We start from the raw sequence: 27,458 nt of genomic DNA, 5'->3' as shown, positions 1-27,458 counted from the left end.
CGTTCTTCTTCCCACGTAAAACGCCACCTGGGGCCTGGTCCTGCAAGGTGCCCAAGTGCAGAGCAGGAGCCCAAGAAGGAGAGAGCAAAGACGCCAGCAAAGCAGCAGCAACAAAGCAGGCAGATGGCTCTCCCTCCCTGGGCGGTGATGGTCCTCTTCCCTTGCAGGCACTGGATCTCCCAAGCCCCCTCAGTCAGCCGGCTTATATATCCCCTCCAGAGAAGGGACAGGTGGAACAGTATCAGGCACAGCTGGCTGAGTACCTGGAGCCTGGTCCTGCAAGGTGCCCAAGTGCAGAGCAGGAGCCCAAGAAGGAGAGAGCAGAGATGTTGACCAAGCAGCAGCAGCAGCAAAGCAGGCAGATGGCTCTCCCTCCCTGGGCAGTGATGGTCCTCTTCCCTTGCAGGCACTGGTTATGCTAGCTAGGGCTACAGGGTGTTGTAATTCAGCAACATGTGGAGGGTCAAAGCTTTCCCCACCCCTGAGCTAATGGGTGGTGGGTGTCCAACAACGTGCAGAGGGTCACAGGATCCCCACCTCAGGGCTAACTTTTTCAGGAACATGCGTGACTGGAGGAATTTCACTCTGGGGCTAACTGCATTCATTCACTCAATGTATATCCCACCCTTCCTCTCAGAAGGAGCCCAGGGCAGCATGCATTAGCTAATTCTAAATCATTTGCTAAAACTGTTCACCACCACCACCAAATGACAAAACAGTACAGATGCATGATCATATGATATCATACATGCAATGAAGACCTCAACATTTAACCAAAATTTATTTCCAAAAAATTATCAGCAGACACTTCACAATTTTTTGAAAAGTATCAGCAACTGAGATTAAATATGTCTAGCACAAATCATCCTGAAGGTTATACTGTATATGCATTTGAAAACATAAAAATAGCCTGCTGGATCAGGCCAATGGCCCACCTACTCCAGCATCCTGTTCTCACAGTAGCCAAACAGATGCTTGTGGGAAGCCCACAGGCGGGACCTGAGTGCAAGAGCACTCCTACAGTTTCCAGCAATTGGTATTCAGAAGCAATATGCCTCTGACCATGCAAAGTTATTACCTAGATTGGAATCTATATTTCTTACCAAAACAGACTGCACATTGTTCTTCCAGTAATGTAATCAGTTCTTAAAATGTGGAAAAGCAATTCAAGTTTTAAAGGAACTTATATTACTTTAAACCTCCCTTCCTCACGTGCAACATTAGGGCACTTTACAAATACGTAAAAGAAGAAAAACTAAAATCTCCTAGAATCATCATCATCTCACATTCGTAACACAAAAACACCGCAAATCTATAGCAATCAATGCCAGCCACGTTATTTTGACATTCGAAGCATAGAGAATCCCAGAACCGCCTCTCCCCGTCCCTAGCAATAAAAACACACTCACAATTCCGCTGGTTCCAACACGCCTCCACGTCTCTTTTCTGAAAACGTGGGCACGCGAAGTGAGTCAAACGCGAAGTGAGTCCCGGCGCGCGAGTTCTAGAAGTTGATAAGACATCACCTACCACCTTTGACACACCCTGTTAAGCGAGCGTTCACACCTGTGGACTAGGCGGTACCGCACAGGCTTAACAGTGGCGGTGAAGTCCGAACTACACCCGGCAAGGGAAAGGGCGCACCCTAGAGGGGGCGTGGCTTGTGAGTGCAGAGCCTTGAAGAGGGCCCCGCCTCCTCAGCTGCTGTTGGAGTGTTTTGGTGCTCGACCGCCACGTGGGTTTTGGCGTTTTGCAAAGGCTGCTGCGTCGGCTTTCCCTAGTTGCTGCAGCGGCAAGGCAAGGCTCCGGAGCGAAGGAGTGGGTTGGGGTTGCTCTGTCTCTGAAAGCAGTGGGGCAGGGCAGGCGAGAGCAGAGAGCGGCCAGACGAGAGCAGAGAGCGGCCAGACAGGGGCTTTGCACTGCATAGTACAGCTTGTGGGATAAGCTCCGCATTGCCGATTTCAATGCAGAAGGAGAAGGTGTGGGGCATAAGAAATCAGGCGGTAGGCGTGGCTCGTTCCCACGGATGACGCTGGCTGGAAGCAGCCGCTTGGCCTGCTGGCGGAGCTGAGAGAGAGGGCGTGGGGGGTGCACCTGACGCCGTTCACTCTGGGGGAGTTGGGGGAGGCAGAGTCAGACGCTCGCTGGAGGGAGCTGGAGCCGGGTGCGATGACTGGGGCGCCTCTTTGGTTGTTGCCGCTTCCCCCGCCTCCCCGTCGAAAGCTCGACGCTGTAGACTCGCTTTAGAAAGGAGATCTCTTCACCCCCCCCCCGTCAATAGGGTTAACAGGTAGCCAACTGGTGCCCTCGAGCGGGAACAGGAGGTCCTCCAGAGCGTCTCCCGGGAAGGGAGAGAAGGGTTTGGTGTCCCTTTGCCGGGAGCTTGGGGGTCCTTGCCCTGCTTGTCGGAACTGCCTCCTTCCCGGCTCTAAGCCTCCCTGGACGGGCGAGGTGTTTTAGTTTTTCTTGGATTTAAGGCTGTCTGCGCAGGAGTTGTTCGTTAAAGGTGCTGGGAATGTACCTCTGGGAGGTATAAACTACAGTTCCCAGGATTCATGCATGGGGGGGAGAAGAATGCGCTTTGAATGTATTTTCAAGCTGTGGTGTGTTAGAGGAAGGCCCCTGACGGCCCTCGGTGCAGTACTTCACATCCAGTGCTGAGCGTGGCCACGCAAGAACCGCCTCGTACGTTTTCTGGCCGCGGGGCGTGTGTCGGTTCTGGGGTCGGCCCAGACACTTGTACGGCTCTCGTTTCATTTGTAAATGGCCCTTGTAGGGGAGATGGTTGTGGGCCTCCCCGAACAGCCGCGCCCCTTTTCTACTTTCCACGCCCCGTCTCTCCTTTCTGGATTCCTGGGGATGACTTCAACGAGCTACTGTGATTCTGTAGCCAGTATGCGGGGTCTCTCTCTCTGCGCCTCCTTTAGATCTGTAAGATCTACCAACTGGAGGCCAGTGTTTGCATAGCGGCTCGGGTATTTAGTTAGACTTGTGCTCCGTTGTTTTAATTTGTTTATGTTGATTCTCTATGTATGCCCCCCACCCTGGGAACACGTGGTGAAGGGTGGGTTATACGTATTTGTAATAAATAAATGAAATTAAAGGCAGGTGAACATATTTGCAAAACCATGGATTTACCCATTTTAAAAAAAATTGATCTACCTTTCAGGTTGCACACTGTCCCCTTTAGGTGGTTTATAAGACTCTGAAAACACTTGAAAGTGCGATTACAAATAAGCCAGCTTTGCAGTGCTGCCTTTTCACACAAAAATCTAGTCATGGACCACATTTATTCCACTTTAAACAGTCATGGCATTTCTGAAAGAATCCTGAGAAATATAGCTTGTGAAGGGTGCTGAGAGGGTTAGGAGATCTGTGTTCCCCTCATAGTTACAGTCCCCAGAATACTCTGGGAAGATGCACTGTGTTAAACCACTCATAGAATCTTAGAGTTGGACGGGGCTGTGAGGCCATTGAGTCCCTGCTCAATGCAGGATACAATTTATCTTGGCTGATGGGTCAAATTCTGTGTCCATTAAATTCAATTATTACTACAGATCACTAAGGTGAAGATTTATTTATTTATTACACTTATATCCTACCTTTCCTTGAACAAGGTCAGGGTAACATGCATAGTTCTCCTCCTCCATTTTATCCTCACAACAACCCTGTGAAGTAGGTTAGGCTGAGACAATGTGACTGGCCCAAGGTCACCCAACAAGCTTCATGGCTGAATGGGGATTTGAACTCTGGTCTCCCAGGGCTTAGTCCAACACTCTTAACGGCTACACCACACTGGCATCTGGTGCTGATGTCATTTCACTCTGCCTCCTAACAACTCTCAGCACACTTCACAAACTACACTTCCCATGATTCTTTGGAAGAAGCCACAACTGTTTATAGTAGTGCAATAAATGTATGGTATGAATGTGGCCTAAGTCTTGTCTCTTCTGCCCCAATGTTTTATTTGTTTCAGTTATGTGAGACATATATATACACACATGTATAGTTTTTGCTATTATTAAAACATTTGGAAGTCAGAAACGTTTGCTGATCTATGACAAGTCAGCCAGAGATTGACCAATAGATTTATGTTTTTGCTCACCCTTGGAATATTTGGGTAATCGTGGGCTCACATGGAGATTTTGAAAAGATTGATGAAGGTTCAAACCCAAAGAAAAACGAAGGCAATCGCAGCTGAGTTAGAAATCATTTTACGGGTTTGTACTCCTCCCCATCAAAAACATTAACAGATAAACTTACAAAGGTTGCACTAAAAACAACAAAATAAATGGATTAGAAAAAAATTAAACATCAAATAAAATTAGATGCACCAGTTCATCTGGCTCTGAAATTACATCAGCACCAAATGAGCCTGCCTGAAGGGGGGTGAGGTCTTGCATATGGATGTCATGAGAAAGGAAAGAGTTACAAGGGCTTGGAAAGATCTTAACCTGTTGGTCATGTCTGTAATTCTGACTTGAAAACATATCTTGCAAAGGAGCATCTTCAAGCATAAATGAGAATCCCGTCAATTCCTTTTTCTTATCCTTCTCTCAGTCTTCAGGAGTTCCATGCCCAAGAAAACGAGGGTCCGCTCGCTGCAAAGGCTGTGCCTGGAGAATGTGGCTGGGCATATGCACCAGATCTGGGTCAAGGCTTACGTGGAAAACCACCCTGAGGAGCACAACTTTCACTCTGTTACGGGGCCCTTCAGTGAGCTGCGTAAGAGGCATAAGACAAGTGGGAGGCAGAGGATATACTGACAAGAAAAACATACTGGTGCCAAGCCATGTGTGTGTGTGTGTGTGTGTGTGTGTGTGTGTGCTGCACCTGGAGCTGTGGTGAAGTAGCCAGCTCATTACTGCATTGTTTGCAGTGCAAAAGTCAATCTGGACAAGTTGTGAAACAATCAGGTGGCTGGTTTGCCATGTGGACATTGGCAGCGTTCATCCATGTGCCTCATAGCATCCCATGCAGGTGGTCTGTTAAACTTACAGTCAGTCTCACCTGGCTGGGAAAACCAAGTGGGTGGGTGGGTGGGTGGGTGGGAAGGCCTTTCTTAAAGGCAGGATTGGGGGAATCAGTTGCTCTCCAAGTGTTGTTGGACTCCCAACTCATCCTGAGTCAGGCCATTAGTCCATCTTGCTCAGTATTGTCTACACTGACTGGCAGCGGCTCTCCAGGATTTCAGACAGCAGTCTCTCCCAGTCTTCCCTGGAGATTCCAGGGATTGAACGTGGGACCTTCTGCATGTAAAGCAGATGCTCTGCCCCTGAGCTACGGTCTTTCCCAATCTCATCAGCCCCGGCCAGCATGGCCAAATGGTGATGAAAGTTCTGGAGGGTACCAGGTTCCCCAGTGCTGCTCTTAGGAGCTTAGTGCATGCAATTACTTGTGCAGACAATCTCTAGGTTATCCAGATTTTATACAAAAACAAACCCACGTCTTTGAGAACTATTGGTCAGCCAATGTTTGCACCGGCAGGCTGTTTTGAATACTGAGTGGACTAAGCCTGCCTTCCCCCTGTGGATTGCCAATGCTATTTCCTCTGCTCCTTTCCACAGTGCAGGAAACGTATGGGACGCAGGAAGCTGTGTTATATTGATCTATCTAGATCAGTATTGTCTACACTGACTGGCAGCAGCTCTGCAGGTTTTCAGTCAAGGACCTTTCCCAGCCCTACCTGGAGATGCTTGGAATTGAACCTGGGACCTTCTGCCTGCAAAGCAGATGCTTTGCCACTGAGCCACAGCTTTGATTGGTTAGGCTGGGAGAGGAATAGGGAAGTGAACCAGCAGAAGAGGATCCCCTGTCACTGGCTGACTCCAGTTTTAGGCTGCTTCGTCATTGGAGTGGGTGGAAAGTGGGAGGCATGCAAGGGCAGGGAGTTGTTTCCATGTGCCCTTTTGCACAATCTCTTCTATCCTTTCCTATCCTATCCCACCTCATGCAACCTTCTTTCATCACCACTCTCTCAAGAAGGAAAAGAGGGTCAGAAAAGGGCAACCAAAATGATCAAGGGGATAACGTGACTCCCCTATGAAGAAAGCTCCAGGGGCTCTTGGATGACACTGGTTATCTGGATCCGTTTCAATCCGGTTTCAGGCCCGGTTTTGGCACCGAAACAGCCTTGGTCGCCCTGTATGATGACCTTTGTCGGGAGAGGGACAGGGGGAGTGTGACTCTGTTGATTCTCCTTGATCTCTCAGCTGCTTTTGATACCATCGACCATGGTATCCTTCTGGGGAGACTCACGGAGTTGGGAGTTGGGGGTACTGCTTGGCAGTGGCTCCGCTCCTACTTGGTGGGTCGTCACCAGAAGGTAGTGCTTGGGGAACATTGCTTGACACCCTGGACTCTCCATTGTGGAGTCCCGCAGGGATCGGTACTGTCCCCCATGCTTTTCAACATCTACATGCAGCCGCTGGGTGCAGTCATCAGGAGTTTTGGGGTGCGTTGTCATCAGTATGCTGATGACACGCAACTCTATTTCTCCTTTTCATCCTCTTCAGGTGAGGCTGTTAACGTGCTAAACCGTTGCCTGACCGTGATAATGGACTGGATGGGGGCTAACAAACTGAAGCTCAATCCAGACAAGACCGAGACGCTGTTGGTGAGTGCCTTCACTGCCCAGATGGAGGATGTTCATCCTGTTCTTGATTGGGTTACACTCCCCTTGAAGGAACAGGTTCGTAGCTTGGGAGTTCTTTTCGATCCTTCCTTGTCTCTGGAGGCCCAGGTGGCCTCGGTGGCACGGAACGCTTTTTACCATCTTCGACTGGTAGCCCAGCTACGTCCCTATCTGGACAGTGATGACCTTGCCTCAGTTGTTCACGCTCTGGTAACTTCTAGGTTGGACTACTGCAATGCGCTCTACGTTGGGCTGCCCTTGAAGACAGTTCGGAAACTACAGCTAGTCCAGAATGCAGCAGCCAGACTACTGACGCGGACCAGAAGGTCTGCTCATATAACACCTGTTCTGGCCCGTCTGCACTGGCTTCCTATTTGTTTCTGGGCTAAATTCAAAGTGCTGGTTTTGACCTATAAAGCCCTACACGGCATGGGACCGCAATACCCGGTGGAACGCCTCTCCCAATACGAACCTACCCGTACACTGTGCTCGACATCTAAGGCCCTCCTCCGAGTCCCATCCCATCGAGAAGCTCGGAGGGTGGTGACCAGAACCAGGGCCTTCTCGGTGGTGGCCCCCGAATTGTGGAATAGTCTCCCCGATGAGGTACGCCTGGCGCCGACGCTGCTATCTTCTCGGCCCCAGGTGAAAACCTTTTTATTCTCCCAGGCATTTTAAAATGTATTTTAATAATTGTTTTTATAGTTATTTTAAACAGTATCTTATTATTGTTATATTTTGATGTTGCTTGGTTTTTGTTGCTTGTTGTTTTGATTTTTGATTCTGTTATATTTACTGTATTTATATATCTTGCTTGTTTTATCTTTTATGTACACTGCCCAGAGGGCCTTTTTGGCTTAGGGCGGTATATAAATTAAATAAAATAAATAAAAATAAATAAAGATTGCAGCATTTGGGGCTCTTTAGTTTAGAGACAAGGTGAGTAAGAGGTAACGTGGTAGAAGTGTAAAAAATGTGGATGGCCGTGGTATGGGGAAAGCAGATAGAGACGTTTCTCTCTCTCACAATGCTAGAACTCAAGGACATCCAAAGAGGCTGGATGTTGGAAGGTTCAGGACAGACAAAAGAAAGTACTTCTCACAGCACATAGTTAAACTGTGGAATTGGCTCCCACAAGAGGTAGTGTTGACCACCAACTTGGAGAGCTTTAAAAGAGGATTAGACAAATTCATGAAAGATAAGGCTATCAGTGGCTGCTAGCCATGATAGCTATGCTCTGCCTCCTTAGTCTGAGGCAGCCTGCTTCCAATTACTAGTTGCTGGAAACTGCAGGAAGGAAAAGAGCTATTTGTGCTCAGGTCCTGCTTGTAGGTTTCCCATTGGGGCATCGGGTTGGCTACTGTGAGAATAGGATGCTGGACTAGATGGGCCACTGGCCTGATCCAGGCAGTGCTTCTAGGGCCAGAAATGACCCAGAAGCTGCCTGACATTGGCACCTAGTCTGTGAAGCGCAGCTGCCCCAGTGAGGTGCAGTGGTTACAATCTCTGAATAGGACTGGAGGAAAGCCAGGTTAAAATTGCCACTTTGCTATGAAGCTCACTGGGTGGCCTTGGCCCAGTCATCCTCTCCCAGCCTAATCTCCCTCATTAGAGTTACTGAGGATAAAGTTGTGTGTGCACGGCAGGTGACAACATTGTACTCCCCTTCGAGATCCGTGGAGGATAGGTAAAATGTGCATGCGTTTAGTCAGGAGTGAGGAATGTATAGCCTTTCAGATGTTGTTTCATTACAACTTCCACAATTCCTGACTACTGTTGCATGCTTGCCGGGGGCTTCTCAAGCTGGCTGGAAAACATGCAAGTGGCTGGCTAATGGTCTTGGTGTGTTTTTTATTCCCCCCCCCTGCACACAGTTGGCTCCCAGCCCTGAACAGCCTGAGAGTACATGCCGAAAGTCATGCAAAGCTTTGTGTCAATATCTGGGTATTTTCTTCCCACCCAGCTGGTGTTGTTGTTGAGGAACTGCTACAGTTGTTAGGGGAAAGGAAGCGCTTGAGCCGCCCTGTTCTACGCTTGCTCCTTGTGCCGCAGCTGACAGTGCTGAACTTAGGGAGGTGCAAAAGAGTGGTCAACAAGGCCATCGCCCAGATCATCAAGGTGCGCTGCAAGGTAAGAACATAAGAAAAGCCTACTGGATAAGGCCAATGGCCCCGGGGCTGCATTATGACTTTCATGGGCCCTAGGCACTTTTGTCTTCGTGGGCCCCTTCCACCATAACAATATCAATATTAAAAATTATTTTTGATATAACTTTAAATACTTCAACATTTTTTTCTGTTTTAGGCAAAATTTAATAGATTTTCATGGGCCCTAAAAGTTTCATTTTTTTCTGATGTGAGAAAAAAAACATTTTCTTCGACCCTATTTTTTTTCTTCTGATTTCAAAAGAAATTAAAATATTTTTGTGGGCCCCTAAAAGTACTATGGGCCCTAGGCACTGTGCCTAATGGATGTCGGCTCTGAATGGCACATGTACTCTAGCACTGTGTTCTTGCACTGGCCTATGGGAAGCCTGCATTGACAACCTTATTTACAGTGAATTTGTATAATCTGTGCCAGTTTATGGCACCTGAATGACTATCTCAGGGTGAGAACATGGGGGTAAAATTTGTCCCTCTAGGCCTCCCTGTCACTGGCCCTGCTTAGCACCCCAGGATTTTGGCTGGCTGGAATGTATCCTTAAGCTCTGCTAATACCTCTTGCTTGTGTGGGTGGAGGACAGAGAGGGGTTTCTGAGTGCATGTGTGGAAGTGAGCCTTCTGTACCAAGGTAAAAATTATGTGCATTGCATCACCCAATTTTCCTCTGGCCTTGCCCACCGCTGACATCTGGCCCTTGAAAGGTTGCCCAGAAAGGAATGTGGCCCACAGGCTGAGAAGGATTTCTCACTGCTGGGGTGATTGTGGCATGCTTTGTGGGCTAGATTCTAATTGATGAGGTGCATAAAGACCTGTGCCAGCTTGGTGCCCTCCTCTGTGCTGGATGGGGTTAATGGGGTTTGTAGTCCAAAACATGAAGGGCACCAGGTTGGCAAAAACTGTCGTATGCAAACTAAAACAAATCGTGTGCGTTCTTTTCCCTCCCTCCCCCACATGGTAGATTCTGTCCTCGTTGGATCTCCAAGGCTGCAGCCGGATTTCTGTAGGTGCCCTGGTTGACCTGATGAAAGCTTTGCCATGTCTCACAAAACTGAGCCTCTTGAAGACCCGGTGCAATGCACAAGTGTTATCTGCCGTGGGCTCCTGCTGCCAGCGGCTTCGTGAGCTGGATATCTCTTTCTGCCACAGGGTGTCCCCGGGTTCCCTCCTCCACCTGGCCTATGACCAAGCCACAGACTCCCTCTGCTGCCCGGCATTGCAGGTGCTGAAAGTCCTTGCAGTGAATTCCAGGCCTCTCAGCCAAGACCTGGTTTGGCCCGTGGTCTTTGTGCTGCTGGCCTTGCCCAGCCTGACATTCCTGGAGGTTGATTTTGTCCCAGAGGCTGTATATCTGATTCATGCACAGCAGTTTGGCATTGCCCCGCTTGCCCCTGGGTTTCCCTCCCTGGAGGAGCTGGCAAGATGCAGGATCCCCACCCACACAGAGGAGGCAAGGAGCTGTAGAGTGAGGCTGGCCCTCAAGCAAATGCATCATGTGACGTTTTCCTTGTTGCCCGTGGCTTGTGCTGTGTGCCCACAGTTGGCAACTGTGTCTGTATTACTTGGAGGTGGGCCTGCCTTAGTCCAAAGCTTTGTGTCGTGGCGCAGCCTCGCCCATCTGTCTATAGACTGTTGCAGTGGCAGGAACCTGACGGAGCTCCTGCCGGTGGTAGCAAGCCTCAAGGCCCAGCTTCAGTCCCTTGCATTCAGTGGCTTCACTTACGAAGATGAGCAGTCCTTCTGCACCTTGCTGGGCCACTGCTTGAATCTCCAGAAATTCTGGGCTGACCTCCTTCCCCCAGCAAACTGCGCCTCGGATGGGAAACCAGTAGTTGAGGCCTTGGAGTGGGACAACAGCTCTGCTCCTCATGAATTTCCCTACCTTTCTGATGTGTACCTGGTATACTCTGACTGGTTTGATCCCATATCTTCTCGGCAAGAGATGGTATTTACAGCAAGCCTTGTGTCCCTGCTGAAACATTCACCATGCCTGGAAATCTTGCGTCTCTGCTGCCTGCCTTTCTCCTTGGATGGGGTGTTTGAGGAGGTGCTGAAACCTCAGGGCACGGCCTTGGTACACCTCCGCAGACTCTCACTGCTCCAAGTCCAAGTGTCCAGCAGCACCATCCATCTGCTGTTATCTGCAGACAATCAGCTGAGCTTCCTCGATTTGCACAGCTGCATGGCCATCCATGAGACGGACTACGATGACTTCCTCAGGAGAGTCAGCAATGAGGGTTTTGAGCTGACTATCCTGTGGGAGTGAAAAACTTTCCCCTGCAGCCTAGAAGGGCCGCTCCGTTTGTGCTGGAGCCAAGACACAGCATTTTAATAAAGTTTGATTTACATAATACATGTTTTTCCTCACCTACATTTGGACCAGAGAGCTGGAAGAGTGGGATGGTCAGTAGCGTCTTTAACAACTACAGATCAAGCATGAGTTTGTATTGGGCCAGAGAGAAACATTTTTATTATTATTATTTTATTATTTATTAGACTATTATACCGCCCGACTAGCAATAGCTCTCTGGGCGGTGAACATGTAGGGATTGTTGTGTTACTATTTCTCCCAGAGCCCTGGGCGTGAAAAGAGTCTTGCTGCATCAGATCAAGGCCCATCTAATCCAGTATCCTATTTTCAACACTGGCCAACCTGATATCTTTGGTAAGCTCACAAGCAGGCAATCGACAGCTGTTCTTTGTCCTGTCTCTGATCCTTCAGGTTGCGTACTGCCATTATGACTAGTAGCCATTCATATGTCTCTCTTCATAAATTTGGCCATTTCCCTTTCTAAAAGCCGATCTAAGCCAGCAGGCATTGCCATATTTTGTGGTGTGAATTCTGTATATTAACTGTGAGATGTTTGGAGAAGTCATTTGACTTCTCTGTATTTAGAGTTGCCCCACCATTCATCTTCATTGGGTGACCTAAGATTTGGTATCATATGAGAGGAAGAACTCTCTATCCACTTCCTCCTCACCTCCGATAATTTAAAATTCCTATTATATAGCTTAATGCCAAAATAGGTTTTGAAGGATATAAAAAAATGACACAAACATTAACATACAAACATCCATAATTAAATGTCCAACGAAACAATCCCATTAAAACAGGAGACTCTGGTTAAGAGATCAAGCTATTTCCTCTGCAGTCACCTTTTTTTAAGAAAATTGAGAATGCTCCAAATGATAACAGAGTTAGTCTTGTTCAGGGGAACTAGAAAGAAGCCTGAAGACATGGACAGAATAGAGGAAGCCTGTGAAGCACAGCTGGGGCTTCATGTTGTGTTTATTTTTTAAATGAAAATTTATAAGCTCCTTGATCATAAAATATTGATGTGGTGAACAAAAGTGTATAAAAGCACATAGAAAAATAAAAAGTATAACGGCTAAAAAACTCCATCACAGAGTAGTATCAGGTACTGGCAAAACTTGTAATTGTTCGATAAGCAAACGCTTGTGTGTAAAAGGAAAAAAACACTTCAATACAACATCTGAAACAAAGTAGGCGGGACATGCCTGATGATCCTTGGAAGAGAGTTCCACAAGCGCAAAGCAGCTCTATTATTGGTATGGCCATCATGGGCGATCGCTCGTGGCCGAGTAAGATTGCCTTCCAAGATAAGGTCTTTAACGGTGGGTCCGTAAGTGACTGTGGAGGCCAATTTTGGATCCACACAGCCTCCCACAGTGAGGATGTAGGTTTCCAGATGGAAGATGGTCACGATGAGGATTCCAACAACGTCCAGAGGGCCACAAGTACCTATGCCTGGGTTAACGGCACAAGAGACCTACCAAAAATGCTTTTCTCCAACTCCGTTTTACATTTTCCAGGTGAGGGCGTGATTATTTCAAAACACAGGAATAGGATCATTCTTTTTTTTTTATGCTAGTTGTGTTTACTTCCACCACTTTTACCTAAGAGGTGAAACATTCTAAGGGCCAAATTAGATGAATTAAGCATGTGATTAGCTCGTCATGTGCTTGGCTCTTATTTACTAAATAGCTACCACATGTGAAGAGCAGAATCCAAACTGGAACCGGGGCATGTGGGGATTTTTTGCCCCAGATGAAGTTCCAATCTGGATTCCCCACTCCCATGAATGCCTGTTGCTTAGTAAATAACAGACAACGGACAATAACATCCTTAATACCACACCTTTGATCCTAAGATGGGCATTTGAGAACTGGAGGTGCTGCTAAAAACTGTCAGACTGAAGCCCCTTTCCCAGCACTCTTATGGCTAGAGAGAAAGTGTTACAGGGTGACCTCATTTTCAGGAGTTTTGAAATGGTGGGGATAGTCCTTAAGATTCAACATTTCAGTTTGCCTCCCCACTTCAAACTGAAAAAAGGGCTAATTCTCTCTCCCGAGAACAAGGCTGAAAGGAAAGTGAAGATCAAGTTGTTTGTGTCACCATCGAAAAATTCCACATGGCCCTCTTCATAGTCCAGGGACACTTGGATCTTCCTGAGTTCATTTCTTGAGTACACAATGGTCAGCTTAGGGGACGTCAAAGCTGATAGCTGCCAATCTGAGAACGATCCAAAGGTATCAATCATTGTCTTCTGCAGAGCCCAGAACCCCTCACCAGGATTGATCTTGGCATCCCTCTTGACAGATTCTCTTGCAACACCCACGGCCCACTCAGCCCATTCTCCTTCCACTTCCCACCAATGTTTTCCTGAAGTAAATCTCTCACGGCCCAGCACACATGCCTCCTTATCAAATCTCTCAGGGTTGTCAGGAAGGTCCTGGCATTGGTCTACCCATCCGATGCTCTTCAGATCCTCAGACAGAATGAGATTGGGATGCGTTGTGTCTGGATACAAGGTCACATTCGCTGTGCAGGACAGGACAGAGTGAGAAGGAAAACGCTGTGTGGTGGGAGGTGTCAGGGGAAATGATCAGCCTTGACTGCTGGGGAGTGACTCCCCAAAACCTCCTTTGGCCTAGTTTCCCCTGGGCAGGAGGTCCAGGAAACAAAACAGAGAGGGCAGATACTGCCTCACTCAGAGACACCTTAAGGACAGTATTGGATTCAAGAGGAACTCAGGGCCTCGTTGGGATAGTTAGGGTTCCCAGGTCCATGGCCTGAGACTGATCCTGTATCTTTAGGAGAAGGGAAGGTCAGCCAAGTGCAGGTGTTCTTGCCACCCTGTAATGGGAAAAACCACAAGGTGGAATTCTCCCTTCTCCCTGCACAACTTTTAAATCATAGAATCATAGAGTTGGAAGGGGCCTTGTAGGCCATCGAGTCCAACCCCCTGCTCACAGCAGGAAATCCACAGCTAGAGCATCTCCCGCAGATAGCTGTCCAGCCTCTGCTTGAAGACATCCAGCGAAGGGGATCCCACCACCTCCTTAGGCAGTCGGTTCCATTGCCGAACTGCCCTTACTGTCAAGAAGTTCCTTCTAATGTCCAATCTGAATCTATGCTCCTGCAATTTAAAACCATTAGACCTAGTCCTACCCTCTGGGGCAGCAGAGAACAAATCTGTACCCTCCTCTATGTGACAGCCCTTCAGGTACTTAAAGAGTGCAATCATGTCGCCCCTCAGCCTTCTCTTCACCAGACTGAACATGCCAAGTTCCTTCAACCTTTCCTCATAAGACTTGTTCTCCATACCAGCTATCATCCTCGTCGCCCTCTTCTGAACCCGCTCTAACTTGTCTATATCTTTCTTAAAATGAGGCGCCCAGAACTGAACGCAGTATTCCAGATGAGGCCTGACTAATGCAGAATTTAGTGGGACTATTACTTCCCTCGACCTGGAAGCTATAGCTCTGTTTATGCAGCCCCAAACCGCGTTTGCCTTTTTTGCCGCAGCATCACACTGCTGGGTCATGTTCAACTTGCGATCCACTACAATTCCAAGGTCCTTCTCACACGCACTACTGCTAAGCCGGGTATTTCCCATCCTGTACCCGTGCATTTTGTTTTTGTGGCCTAAATGCAGAATCCTGCATTTGTCTTTATTGAATGTCATTATATTAATTTCAGCCCAATTTCCTAGTCTATCCAGGTCCCTTTGGATTTTATTCCTGTCTTCCATTGTGTTAGCTATCCCTCCCAGTTTCATATCATCCGCAAACTTCATAAGGCTTCCCTCCACCCCATCATCTAAGTCATTGATAAAAATGTTGAAGAGTATCAGCCCCAGGACTGAACCCTGTGGCACTCCACTCGAAACCTCCTTCCAGTCTGAAGCAGAGCCACCGACGACCACTCTTTGAGTACGGTTTTCCAACCAGTTGTGAATCCACCTGTCCCTTCTCCCTCGCAGAGAGCGCCCCCGAGCCTGGTGGGAAAGAAAGTATGTAGGTGAGCTGCTTACCTCACCAGAGCTCCTCCTCCTCTCTTGGTCAGCTGCCTCCCAAGTCTCTCAGGTCTTTCAGGGACAGGAATCCCGAGTCCCTTCTCCCTCGCAGAGAGCGCCGCCAAGCCTCACCAGAGCTCCTCCTCCTCTCTTGGTCAGATACAGAAGACCTCTTGGAGTCCAGGCCTGGCAACCAAGAGGTCTTCTGTATCTTCAAAAGTTGTGCAGGGGGAAGGGAGAATTCCACCTTGTGGTTTTTCCCATAGCAGAGTTGCAAGAACACCTGCACTTGGCTGACTTTCTCTTCTCCTAAAGATACAGGATCAATCTCAGGCCAAGAACCTGGCAACCCTAGGTATTGGGAAGGCCTTATTTGTGGTCCCTATTGCTGGCTGCAGTTTTGGAGACCAGAGGCAACATGATAGAAGTGTATAAAATTATGTATGACATGGAGAAAGCACATGTTTTGTTCACCGCCCAGAGAGCTATTCGCTATGGGCGGTTTAAAAATGAAATAAATAAATAAAAATAAATAAATAAAGTTTTTCTCCCTCCCATATAACACCTAGAACTCATGGACATTCAATGAAGCTGAATGTTGGAAGATTCAGGACAGACAAAAGAAAGCAATTCTTCACCCAGTCCATAGTTAAGAATTCGCTCCCACAAGAGGCAATGAGGGCCATCAACTTGGATGGCTTTAAAAGAGGATTAGACAAATTCATGGAGGATAAGGCTAGCAATGGCTACTAGCCATGATGGCTGTGCTCTGGCACCATAGTCAGAGGAAGTATGCTTCTGAGAACCAGTTGATGGGAATTGCAGGAGGGGAGAGTGCTCTTGCCCTCAGGTCCTGCTTGTGGGCTTCCCATGGGCATCTGGTTAGCCACTGTGAGAACAGGATGCTGGACTGCATGGGCCATTGGCCTGATCCAGCAGATTTTTCTTAAGTTCTTATGTGAAAAAAGGGCCTTCTCTGGCAGCACCCTGTCTCTGGAATGACTTTTCCTCAGCGGTACATCTTGTACCGGTGCTGCTGCCTTTTGGTCAATCGATGAAGATGTTCCTGCTTGCCAGATATTTGGAAAGGGGTGAGAACCAAGAACTGTCACGAACTACTCAGTTTGAAATTGTTTGTCTGCTGCTAGTTGATATTGTGCTCTCTTTTTAAAAGGGATGTTTAATTTTTTTCCATTATGTATATATGGTTACTTGAACTTACAAGATCTGAACAGGGTGGTGACAGATGCTCTTGGAGGTCGCTGATTCATAGGGTCACCATAAGTCGTAATCGACTTGAAGGCACATAACAACAACAAATATATGGTTAGTATTTTATTGATTTGTTTGTTGTATTGTGGTTGTACTCCCACCCTGGTATCAGTTGGTGAAGATCAGTTTACAAATACTATAATAAACAAATTAATATCCAGCTTCCTAATCTGGCAGAAATTATGATTACTGTTTATTAAATTTATATCCTGCCCTTCCTCCCAGAGGAAGCTCCTTCTACCATTCTAGGACTGCTCAGGATGGGGCAAAAGCCACAGAGTTCAACTTCCTGCTTAAAGATAGGATTGGCATAACAGCATCAGGCATTTACTTAGTGTTCTAATGGGTACAAAGCATTTGGTCTCCACAGAGATGGGCGAATCTTGGTTTCTCATTTTTACAGTCTTAAATTCTCCACATTTCCACATCAGTTCACTTAAAAGAAAGTCTTAATGAAAATTCATCAGCATTTTTGTGCAAATTTATCCCAACGTTTACATTTTTTAATACTATTTTGCCTCATCACATATTTGCAAAGCAATTTCTCCAAATATAATGGATTTTTGTATGTTATTTTCACTAATATATGCACATAACTTTACACCAAAATGTGCATTTTTGTACACATTGTTTTCCTGGAGAACTGCATTGCAAAATTCGGAGAAGTGCAAATATCAAAGAGTGGCTGTGTTTCAGAATATGTATTGTTTTGGAAAGTGTGAATTCAGTAGGTTGGCCTTGAAATGCAAACGGAGTTGAATTTCTTCCCCATCATGCATTAGATGTTGGAAATCTTTGTGTCTGCCATGCCGAGTAGAGTAGTGTTATTATCCCCATCATTGCAGAAGCAATTCTGTGTGAGGCTGAGAAAGGGAAAGGTTTGCTCAGAGGGACTTTGTGAGCTGGCAACAAAAGTGTGATTTGAGTCAAGGGAATTCTCTGTATGTTAAACCAGCTCTCACCCACACATCATCCAACTAACTTTCTCCTGCTTAGATCAAGTTAGTGCCTGACTTCCTGGGTGAATAAAATGAACAGGTGTTTCAGTTTTCAACATAATGAACTCGCATTAAATACTTGAATGAGAAGCTGCGGTTCATTCTCTGTCTCTCCCACCAGATGTTTTCCATCTCCTTTAGTTCCTTGCAGATATTTACCTTTGTGCAATGCTTGTTCCAGAGACTCTGTTACAGGAAGAAAAGGTTGACTAGTTACTTAGTGTGTCACACATGTAGCAATGCAGCTATTACATCTACGCTTACATGAAACTCCTCATGAATACCAGCATATTATTATTATTATTATTATTATTATTATTATTATTATTATTATTATTATTATTATTATTATTATTATTATTATTATCTGGAATCCATGTTTTCAGTAAAGGCTTTAATCAGAAAGGGAAGCAAATTGGAAGGAACCCATTATATCCCCCATCACTATGGTCTGCAAGAGGGGGGGGATCCTGCAGATACCATCTCACTAGGAGGTCCGTTCAATAAGATGTAGTAATCAGTTCTTTAGTGTGGTACCCTTTGGAACTCCTTCTTGTTACATATCAGACAAGCACCCCTGTCTCTATTGTCTTTTTGGTGCCTACTGAAGACCTTTCTTTTCAACAAGCCTTTTAAGTGGATGTTTTAATCCCTGGCTGTGTTTGTACTGGATTAGACATTGTTTTTATATATGTTTTTATTGTTAATGTTTCAGGATATTTCATAAGCAATGATTCATAAATGATAGATAGATAGATAGATAGATGATAGATAGATGATAGATAGATGATAGATAGATGATAGATAGATAGATAGATAGATAGATAGATAGATAGATAGATAGATAGATAGATAGATAGATAGATAGATATCAACTGGCTAAATATCTTCAGGGCATAGCTAGAACAATCTTGTGTGTCATAAGTAATTCTGAGATAGCAAGCCAGATTGTTCTCACTATTCTTTGAAGAGATACAGACTGCAATCCTGTACAAACGTACCTGGGAATAAGCCCAATTGAACTCAATGGGACTTGATTCTGAGTAGACATGTATAGGATTGCATTCTCAGTTAGTGGCACTTGAACAAGAACTTTATGACTTGAAATGCATTGGGCTAAGCCCACCCTTGAGGTCTTTTGAGGAATTTTGTTTAAGTGTTGGTTCTTTCCCTTTCGTAGTTCAGGCACCTCAAGGACCTTGAAGAGAAAGTCATTTTTCTTTAACAGGAACTGACTTTTCCTCTTTATTGCCAAGCTGTCTCCAATACCTTCACATTTTTCAATAGCCTTTTCTAGAGCAGAATTTTTCTGAGTACAAATTCTGAGAGTCTCCTCCAGTCCAGGACAAAGTTCCATCAGCTGCCTCCCTAGCGCTTTTTCATACCTGGAAGGGGGGAAAGGTTATGTACCTGGAATTGGATAAAGTTTAATTTAGTTTATTTATATGCTGCTTTTCCCACAGTGGACTGTGGTCATAATGACTCTCAATAAAAAACGTATGAAAATACAACATTTTGTTACAAAGCATGTCTATAAAATCAAATAAGACAAAATCAAGAATTCACCAAATATACATTAAATTTGGCCATGAAATAGTTCTAGAGTGGTATTCAGTGTTTGTCATACTCAGAGTAGACCCATTGAAATCAACCAGCATTTTTAAACGTTCCGCTACAAGATACAAACATTCCTGTTCAACTGTGCTGTACAGTGGCGTTGTAGCAAAGAAACCCGCTCTGCAGAAACAAGTTCCTTTCATAAGCCAATACATTCAGCAAAGTCTGTCAAGTGCCCCCATTAACACGTGTTAACACGTGTTGGGACTTGGCTAAGAGAAGATCCTGTTGCTATAAGAACAATGGCAGAAGGGTGATTCCTCCCCTACACTTGGCTGGAGCCCCCCCCCCCATCCTGGGGCCAAGAGGTATAGTCTCTGTGTGTGAGTCAGTCTGAGAAAAAGCTGGGAACTTTAAAGAGGAAATGGAGTCTTGCTCTGTGTATTGAATCCCAAGCCATGTCTCTGGGGAACCTACCTGGAAGCCTGATGGGGAAGCAAGATTGACTCTTAATGCTGAAAATAAACCACATATAATAAAGACACCACAGTCTCCGCTGACCTTCTTTCCAAGGAACCCAAACCCTGGTAAACGCACACAAATACCCCTGGAAGTCTCACACCACTTGGAGATTGGGATACATGCAACAATATAAATCGGATGAAAACAAACAAATTCAGCAAACCATTAATATAGTTCAATAGAAATTCACAATAATTCAAAATATCAGAAATGGCTGTTGAACCTTAGCCCCGTGGTAGTTGCCATACTCTCTTTGGGGAGGGACTTGTTCAACCAGTGCAGCAGCACAATCCCAGGCAAAGATATCTTTCATAGTTTTGGTCACAAGGGAGGCAATGGAACAGCAGCCCAATCACAAGCATATTCAACTTGTGACTGAATATGATGGGAGCAGTAGTACTCTAATAGCCTCTCTGGAGGGTACCAGGTTGAACAAGACTAATATAGAATGTCTCATGTTCGGTCCCTGGCACTGCAGAGCTGTCACCACTTGGAGTAAACAGTCCTGGGCTAGATGGGCCTGGAGTGTGATGGACAGTACAAGGTAATTTCCTCTGTTCAGATTTTTCACAAGGTAAAGTGCTTGATTTCTGATAAAGATAGAATGACACAGTCTTAACTGCTGCAGTAAAAGTCCTCTAATCTTCCTATCAAATCGGAAGGATTCATACCCTAAGGAAGTAGCACTTGCTCCCAGCCTGCATGGGAAATATAATTTCAGAATCCTTTGTATTGTCTTCTGGAATAACAATCCTCCTGTAAAAATAGTTATCCAGCAGGGTTCATGACTCTAATCTGTAAAATGTGTTTTAAAGAAACTGGACCAAAACTCTTCCACAGTAGTTGGGGGAAAAAGAGTCACATACCTGCTCAAGGTGGTTCTGATGTCCTGAAAGAGAGAACAAACAAGGTTGGTCTTAGCTGTACACAGGGCCAGCACCAGAGGGCGGCCAGTTTGGGCCCTGGTTGAGGGCCCCTCTTTAAGCTGGATGGGTAGCACTCCCTTCTGTGATCTGCGGCAGTGTCGGCTCCTGACCCTGCTGCGGATTGCAGAGATGGAGCTCTCAAGCATCCCCCTACTACCATGCAGGCTGTTGACACCTGCCTGCATGTCTCACCTGCCTTTCCTTTGACGTAAATACTGGCTGTGCTGTGGGCACATGCCTGCCATCAACCAAGATGGTGGCCGAGGCTACTGTAAGGGGCTGATGCCCCTGCCACCATCTTGGTTGATGGCAGGCCTGCGCACATGTAGCACATCAGCCCCTTAGGGAAGCCTCAGCTGCCATCTTAATTGATGGCAGGCATGCGCGCACAGTGCGGCCAGCATTAACTTCAAGGGAAAGGTAGGTGTAGTGTGCAGGTGGGTGCCAGGGCCCAGGGCAGGCTAGTGCCGGCTCTGGCTGTACAGACTGAAATAATTTGTCCCTTCTGTGAAAACCAATCCAAGAATGTATCTTCTTTATTTCAAATGTTAGGATTCAGAGAAGTTTGAGAAGAGCCCTGCTGGATCAGGCCAAAGATCTGGCCAAAGGGGAAGCTTGCATGTTTCTCTCTCTCTGTGTTTGTATGTATGTAAGGCACTTCTGTAACACTCTTCATTGTTAGAGTTTTTGGTATATCTATTGCAGTAGAGTGCAGACATGATTGGTCTCTTAAGACTAGTAATTGAAAGAATAAAGAAACTTGAGGTTTATTAAAAGAAAAAGTCATAGATGTTGAAACAGCCATGCAGCTTCCATTCATGGAGCCATTACTAACTGACTGAGAACAAAGACAGGAAGAGAAGGGAGGAAGGGGAGGAGCAAAGCCTGTAAAAACAACAAACACTTTAGAGGAGGAATCAGCAGAGGGGATAATAGATTGCTTTTCTGCTTATTGCCTCCCCCTCCCAGCTCAGGTTACTTATAGCATGCATTGGTGCTTTACTCCCAACGTTCATAAGGTCTGTTCCAGGGCAGTTCACAATACAGGGAGCAAGGAGGGATATTAATCTTCTTACCTGCAGGAATTCACTGGCGGGCTGTTGGCATTTCCTCTCCATTTCTGCAATCAGACTACTGACGCTGAAAATCTCTGAGAGTCTGGTGGCATTTTCTTCCTGTCTTTTCTCAATCTTTCCAGATCACCTAGGAGGGCCAGCCAAAAGCACTTTTGTTTCCTCAAGAAATTTCTGCATTCGCTCAAAAGCAGATCTGATCTTCTGCTTCTCTTCTTCTAGCTTTGTCTGGGGGAAAATACACAGACGTTGGGAATGGGAGGGCAGATCCTTTCAGGATTTGTAAAAAGGGATCAGTGAAAGTTCTCTAACATCAACAAAGAATTGTAATGGCCCTTTAATGATTGATTATGTCTAATGGGTACTCAAATCTCTAGGGTTCGATGAACCGCATCCTAGAGCATTGAAGGAACTATCTGAAGAACTCTCAGAACCGCTATTATCTTTTTGAAATCTTGGAGGATGGGTGAAGTGCCAGATGACTGGAGGAGGGCTAATGTCCCGATCTTCAAAAAGGGCAAAAAGAAGGAACGTGGGAACTATCGACCAGTCAGCCTGACATTGATCTCTGGGAAAATTCTGGAGCAGATTATAAAGCGGTCAATCTGTAAGCACATCAAAAACAATGCAGATTACTAGAAGCCAACATAGATTTATCAAGAACAAATCCTGCCACACTAATCTTATCTTGTTTTTTCAGGTAACCTCCCTGGTAGACTGTGGGAATGCTGTGGACATAATATATCTCAGCTTCAGAAAAGCTTTCGACAAAGTGCCCCATGATATTCTGATTAGCAAGCTAGCTAAATGTGGACTGGATGGAACAACTATCAGGTGGATCCACAGTTGGCTACAAAATCGTGATCAAAGAGTGCTTATTAACGGTTTATTCTCAAACTGTGGGGAGGTAATGAGGGGGGTACTGCAGGGCTCGGTCCTGGGCCCGGTGCTGGGCCCGGTGCTGTTCAACATTTTTATTAATGACTTGGATGAGGAGGTGCAGGGAATGCTTATCAAATTTGCAGATGATACAAAATTGAGAGGGATAGCTAATACCTTGAAAGACAGATACAAAATTCAAAGGGATCTTCATAGGTTGAAAACAACAGAATGAAAGTGAACAGGAATAAGTGCAAAGTTCTACACCTAGGAAAAAGAAACCAAATGCACAGTTATAAGATGGCTCAGCAATACTACATACAAGAAATATCTTGGGATTGTTGTTGATCACAAGCTGAATATGAGCCAATAGTGTGATGTGGCTGCAAAAAAGGCAAGTGCTATTTTAGGCTGCATTAACAAAAGTATAGTTTCCCAATCATGTGAAATATTTGTTCCCGTTTATTCATCACTGGTTAGGCCTCATCTTGAGTTCTGGACACCACACTTTAAGAAGGATGCAGACAAACTGGAACGGGTTCAGAGAAGGGCAATGAGGATGATCAGGGGACTAGAAACAAAGCCCTATGAGGAGAGACTGAAAGAACTGGGCATGTTTAGCCTTGAGAAGAGAAGACTGAGGGAAGATGCGAGAGCACTTTTAAAGTATTTATTATTTATTATTTTAAAGGTTGCCACACAGAGGAGGGCCAGGACCTCTTCTCCATCGTCCCAGAGAGCAGAACACATAATAATGGGCTCAAGTTGCAGGATGCCAGATTTCAACTGAACATCAGGAAAAACGTCCTAACTGTTAGAGTGGTACGACAATGGAACCAATTACCTAGGAATGTGGTGAGCTCTCCAGCACTGGAGGCATTCAACAGGCAGCTGGACAGCCACTTGTCGGATATGCTTTAATTTGGATTCTTGCATTGGGCAGCGGGTTGGACTCGATGGCCTTATGTTCTATGACCCTAAGAGAGGGAATGTTCCACACAGGATTCTAAACTGTGATCATTCTGAGAGGGATGTGTATGCATTGCTGAATGGATTTCAGTGTAGGATGGCCATGTGTCCTGCTTTACAGAAGACAGTCCTCCAAGCGTGGTTGAAAGATGAAGAAGCATTAGAAAGGAAAGAGAGAGAGAGGCCCCCATCTGCTCTCTATATTTAAAGCAGTATTATCCCACTTTAAACAGTCACAGCTTCTCCCAAAGGAGAGAGTTTCGTTTTATTACAAAAAAGTAAATGTTAGGGACAAGTGTGTACAAAAATGCATATATTGGTGAAAATAATGTATAAAATACATTATATTGGTGGAATTGCTTGCAAACTGTGTTTTAGGTAAAATACAAAAAATGCATGTGAATTTTCATGTGGACTTTTTTTATAAAGTTTGCAAACTGATGTGGATATAGGACAAATTGATCTTAAGATTAGAAATAATGAGGAATGGAGAGAAACCAAAGCTGACAGATTTGTCCATCCCTGTCTATGGCCCTCCAGATGTTGCTGGATTCCAACTCCCATCTGCCTCAACCAACATGTGCAAAGTTCAGGGATGATAGGAGTTGTAGTCTTAGGACATCTGGAAAGGGCCAAAAGTTCCCCACATTTAATTTAGAACACTGAAAATGTATCCAGAAAACCCATATGTTGTAAACTGCCCAGAGAGCTTTGGCTATGGGGAGGTATACAAATGCAATCAATCAATCAATCAATCAATCAATCTCGCTACTGGGATATCTGTAGCTTCACTGGTTGATCAAAGCCCAAAATCTATGACGTAAAACCCAGCCTCATCATTTTAGAATAACAAGAGCCACCTACCAGGCACTTCTGGCTTCCCTGCTCTTCCGCCATTTTCCAGTCCACAAGCCTTTCTCTCTCCTTCTCCAGAGACTTCAGCTGGGCCTGGATTTTCTCCTGCAAGAACAAAAAAGGCTGCTATCCTGGTTCAGCCTATCAGATGCCTCAGGAATTTTCTTAAAAAGCCTTGTCTGCTTTTGGTAATGTAAGGAAGAAAGGCACTTTCTATTTCCAAGGTGTCCTGTAATTTGCAAAAGGAGAACCACCATGCTCCTATGTGACTCTTTCCCCCAGCCTCTCTTGACTTGATGATAATTTGTCCTCCTACACACTTGTTCAGTAAGTAATTTCCCTGTAGCACAAATATGGGTGAAGGGATAAAGCTTGGTGGTTTAAAGGACCCCAGCTATACTCCCCAGAGAAGACTGCTAGCAAGTTCCATGGCCACAGCCACTGCTCCCTTGATATATTTATTTGGTCTTGAGGTTGACAATAGGGATTGGTGAGAATGTAGCTGATTCAGATTTAGCACTAGATTTTTCAGTGGTCCACACATTCTCCATCTTTGCAGAGTGATCTGGCTTGCTCCAAACTTCAGGGCTTTCCCCTGACATTGATTCCCCCCCCCTCAAATTTCCCTTGAATGTATTGTCTTTTAATTGATTTTACTCACAGCACAGCAGTACACATTTCTCTCTGTTTGTCTCTCTCTCTCTCTGTGCCACCCCCCTCTACTTGAATAGCCTAAGCTCCCAGCGGCAAGCAAGCAAGCCAAGCCTAATAGAGATTAAAAGGCAAGCCAAGCCTAACAGAGATTAAAAGCCAAGCCTAGTCTTACAGAGTCTTGCCCATGTTAAGGGCAAGAGAGTTAAGGACTCTGTAGTAACTCTCTAGGGCTAGGTTTGCCTTTTAATCTCTGTAGTGTTAACCTGTTAAATGTTTAAAAGGCAAGCCTAGAGGCTAGAGAGTCTCGCCTATGTTAAGTACTCTAGGCTTGCTGAGGAGGAAGTGGGGGAGGGGGGCACTGAAAGCAGATTTCCTCCTTTCCTTTCCAAAAGGAAAACAGCCAATTTCTGCTTGCTAATGTGAAAACTGACCAGTCTCAGTCAGAGCAGAGGAGGAGGAGACGAAAGCTGCTTTCCTTTCCTTTATTGATATTTTCTTTCATTTATCAATAGTTCCTTTCAAAATATCGACAGTTCCTTTGAAAATATTGATATGAATATTGATATTTTGGGGAGAGAAAAAATCAGACCAGTAAAAGCAATGGAGTGAACAAAGAATGAACTCAAATCAATACCACCTGTCAGGTCAACAGAATGTTTTTGAAGCGGCACTGGTCAAAGGATCCCATCCCTAGTTGACAATTTTGGGGAGGAAGCTGGTAATCTTCCTTGGGGGATCAGATGTAGTTCATTGGTCTCCGGGAACATTATACAACAGAAACTCCTATGGACTCCCCAATCTGATGTTTTTTGTGGGTGTATTCTTTAACATCGACAAATTAATACAATCATTGACACATTAATACTGCATTGGTGGTGGACTTATACTGTACTGTCCACACATTGTTCCATTTGTTAAATTGTTCTTTGACGCTCCCTCAGTGTTATTGCATTATTGTTGACTGGAGGGACATTCTTGTGCAATAAAAATATGACAAAAATTAACTGAAATATCTGTGGTATAAAAAATTACCAGATTTCATCAGGAAGTTATGGGATGTGCAGTAATTGGAAGCAAAGCAGTGTGTTTGCCCCAAAATTTCTGCAGGCACAAAGCATATTGAAAGTGGGATTACATACATGATGCCATCATGAGCACAAATCGTCATGCATGCACAATAGGAGTCTGAGGAACTGTCAATGTACACAGAGCCTTCCAAAAGAAACCCATGTTATTTCTCATCCTCCCAAATCCCCATCAATGTTATAGAAAGGTTTGAATATTGCAACACCCTGTGGGGGTGCAGTGTACCTCTGTGGGTCCTGTGAAGTACCATTATTGGCCTGGGGGCAGAACCTGCTCCTGGTGACCCCATGCCTGCTCCTCCATCCATATTGCCCGATGTTGGTCATGTTGTAGTGTGATGAAACATTGGGGAGATTAATCTCTATCAGGTTAAGGTTTATTAAATGCGTATATCACTTCCCACCAAAAAGGCCTGAAGCAAATTTACAAGTAAATAAGAAAAAATACAACAATATTACAAAAATATATTAAAAACAGATTTAACAATATAATATGATTAGTGCTGCCCAAATGCCCAGGAAAACAAAAATGCCTTTGCCTGGCTCTGAAATGATGACAAGGTTGGCGCCGGGTAGGCCTCTCTGGGGAGAGCATCCCACGGTGGTGCTTTTCTACCTTGTACTCTTGGGAAGCTTCTTCCATAGGAAAGACAATGTGGTCTCTGTGTTCCTTGGATCTATCACACACTACACAGATGGGGTCTTGATCGTCCTTGCAGAAGAGCTTCAGGGGCTCCTGGTGCCTCCCACATACTCCCCTCTTGACTTCTTCTTTTCTCCCCTCCTGAAGCTTCTTGACAAGCTCAACAAGGTTTGCCAGTTGCCGGTTTGTCCTGAAGATCCGTTGCTGAACCGTTCCCCTACACTGAGGACAGGAAGGGTCTGTGTCGGACTCCCCCCAATACTGGGTAAGGCAGGTCTGGCAGAAATTGTGCCCACAGTCGATAGTCACTGGATCTTTGAAGTAGTCCAGGCAGATGGAACAAGTTGCTTCTTCACAGAACTCTGTCATAGGACTCCTCGTTGCCATGGCCGCCTCTTCCTCAAGTGTAACAAGAGCTTTTGTTTCAAATTTCACACGGCTTGGGGCAGCATTCTCTGTGTTACATGATAACATGAACGACCAGGAAGTCAAACTGAGCCTGAATAGAAATCCCAAGACCAGTTTTGTGAGGTGTGGGAGTTGGTGGTTTGTTTTAGCAAATTAAACTGGAGTCAAACCTGAAAATCTCTTGATTTCCTTGAGCCAGAACTGATCTGTTAAACACACACCCCAAAGTAGTAACTGGTTCAAAACAAATGAACAAGTAATCAGGCACTTAAAAGCGAAGGACAGTGAGGGATCCTCTTTGCTCCAGGTGTATTCAGCGAAACAGTATTTCCCAGTGAGCCATCTGAAGAGGAGTAGGAGCAGGAGGGATGGGTAGGCGGGGCCCAGAGCTGGGAGTCTTCCTGGAGCTCAAGCTGTTGCCTGAGCAACTGATTAGTTCTCTTTGCATACCTAAGGGGAAATAGAGAGAGGGTCCTCCAGCTGGCTAGACTGCCTATCCCTACC

The 27,458-nt window shown here is 45.5% G+C and overlaps 3 protein-coding genes across 4 annotated transcripts in view; 1 reads left to right on the top strand and 2 right to left on the bottom strand.

Annotated features, from left to right (window-relative positions):
- Positions 1–1,635, bottom strand: part of LOC133378853 (E3 ubiquitin-protein ligase TRIM39-like) — a 32,930-nt gene extending 31,295 nt beyond the window's left edge. Inside the window, exon 1 of the mRNA XM_061613466.1 lies at positions 1,410–1,635. The gene's annotated coding sequence lies outside the window, so the exon portion shown is untranslated. The remainder of the gene's footprint in view (positions 1–1,409) is intronic.
- Positions 1,609–11,146, top strand: LOC133380990 (uncharacterized). Of its 2 annotated transcripts, none has more exons than XM_061619309.1 (4): positions 1,609–1,797; positions 4,561–4,725; positions 8,598–8,764; positions 9,755–11,146. In XM_061619309.1, the coding sequence occupies exons 2-4, from the start codon at positions 4,575–4,577 to the stop codon at positions 11,057–11,059; spliced, it is 1,623 nt and encodes a 540-aa protein (XP_061475293.1). In that variant the 5' UTR covers positions 1,609–1,797; positions 4,561–4,574; the 3' UTR covers positions 11,060–11,146. The 2 variants fall into 2 exon arrangements, with proteins under 2 accessions (XP_061475293.1, XP_061475294.1); XM_061619310.1 differs by lacking the exon at positions 1,609–1,797 and adding an exon at positions 2,097–2,290.
- Positions 11,147–13,106: 1,960 nt separating this feature from the next.
- Positions 13,107–27,269, bottom strand: LOC133378852 (E3 ubiquitin-protein ligase TRIM39-like). Its single transcript, XM_061613465.1, is given in 6 exon segments — positions 13,107–13,636; positions 18,653–18,768; positions 20,329–20,351; positions 21,465–21,689; positions 24,174–24,269; positions 26,520–27,269. Coding segments are annotated over 6 exon segments (1,491 nt in total). The 5' UTR covers positions 27,021–27,269.
- Positions 27,270–27,458: the final 189 nt, after the last annotated feature.

The sequence above is a fragment of the Rhineura floridana genome, chromosome 3 (assembly GCF_030035675.1).
Source record: "Rhineura floridana isolate rRhiFlo1 chromosome 3, rRhiFlo1.hap2, whole genome shotgun sequence".
NCBI classification, from domain to species: Eukaryota; Metazoa; Chordata; class Lepidosauria; order Squamata; family Rhineuridae; genus Rhineura; species Rhineura floridana.
This window is presented reverse-complemented; position numbering and strand designations above follow the sequence as displayed.

Excerpts from the sequence above, each read along its gene's own strand:
- LOC133380990 (XM_061619309.1), top strand. The coding sequence starts at position 4,575 with ATGCCCAAGAAAACGAGGGTCCGCTCGCTGCAAAGGCTGTGCCTGGAG. Across the intron at positions 4,726-8,597 it reads GGGGCCCTTCAGTGAGCTGC|CTGGTGTTGTTGTTGAGGAA; the intron begins GTAAGAGGCATA and ends CTTCCCACCCAG. Across the intron at positions 8,765-9,754 it reads TCATCAAGGTGCGCTGCAAG|ATTCTGTCCTCGTTGGATCT; the intron begins GTAAGAACATAA and ends CCCACATGGTAG.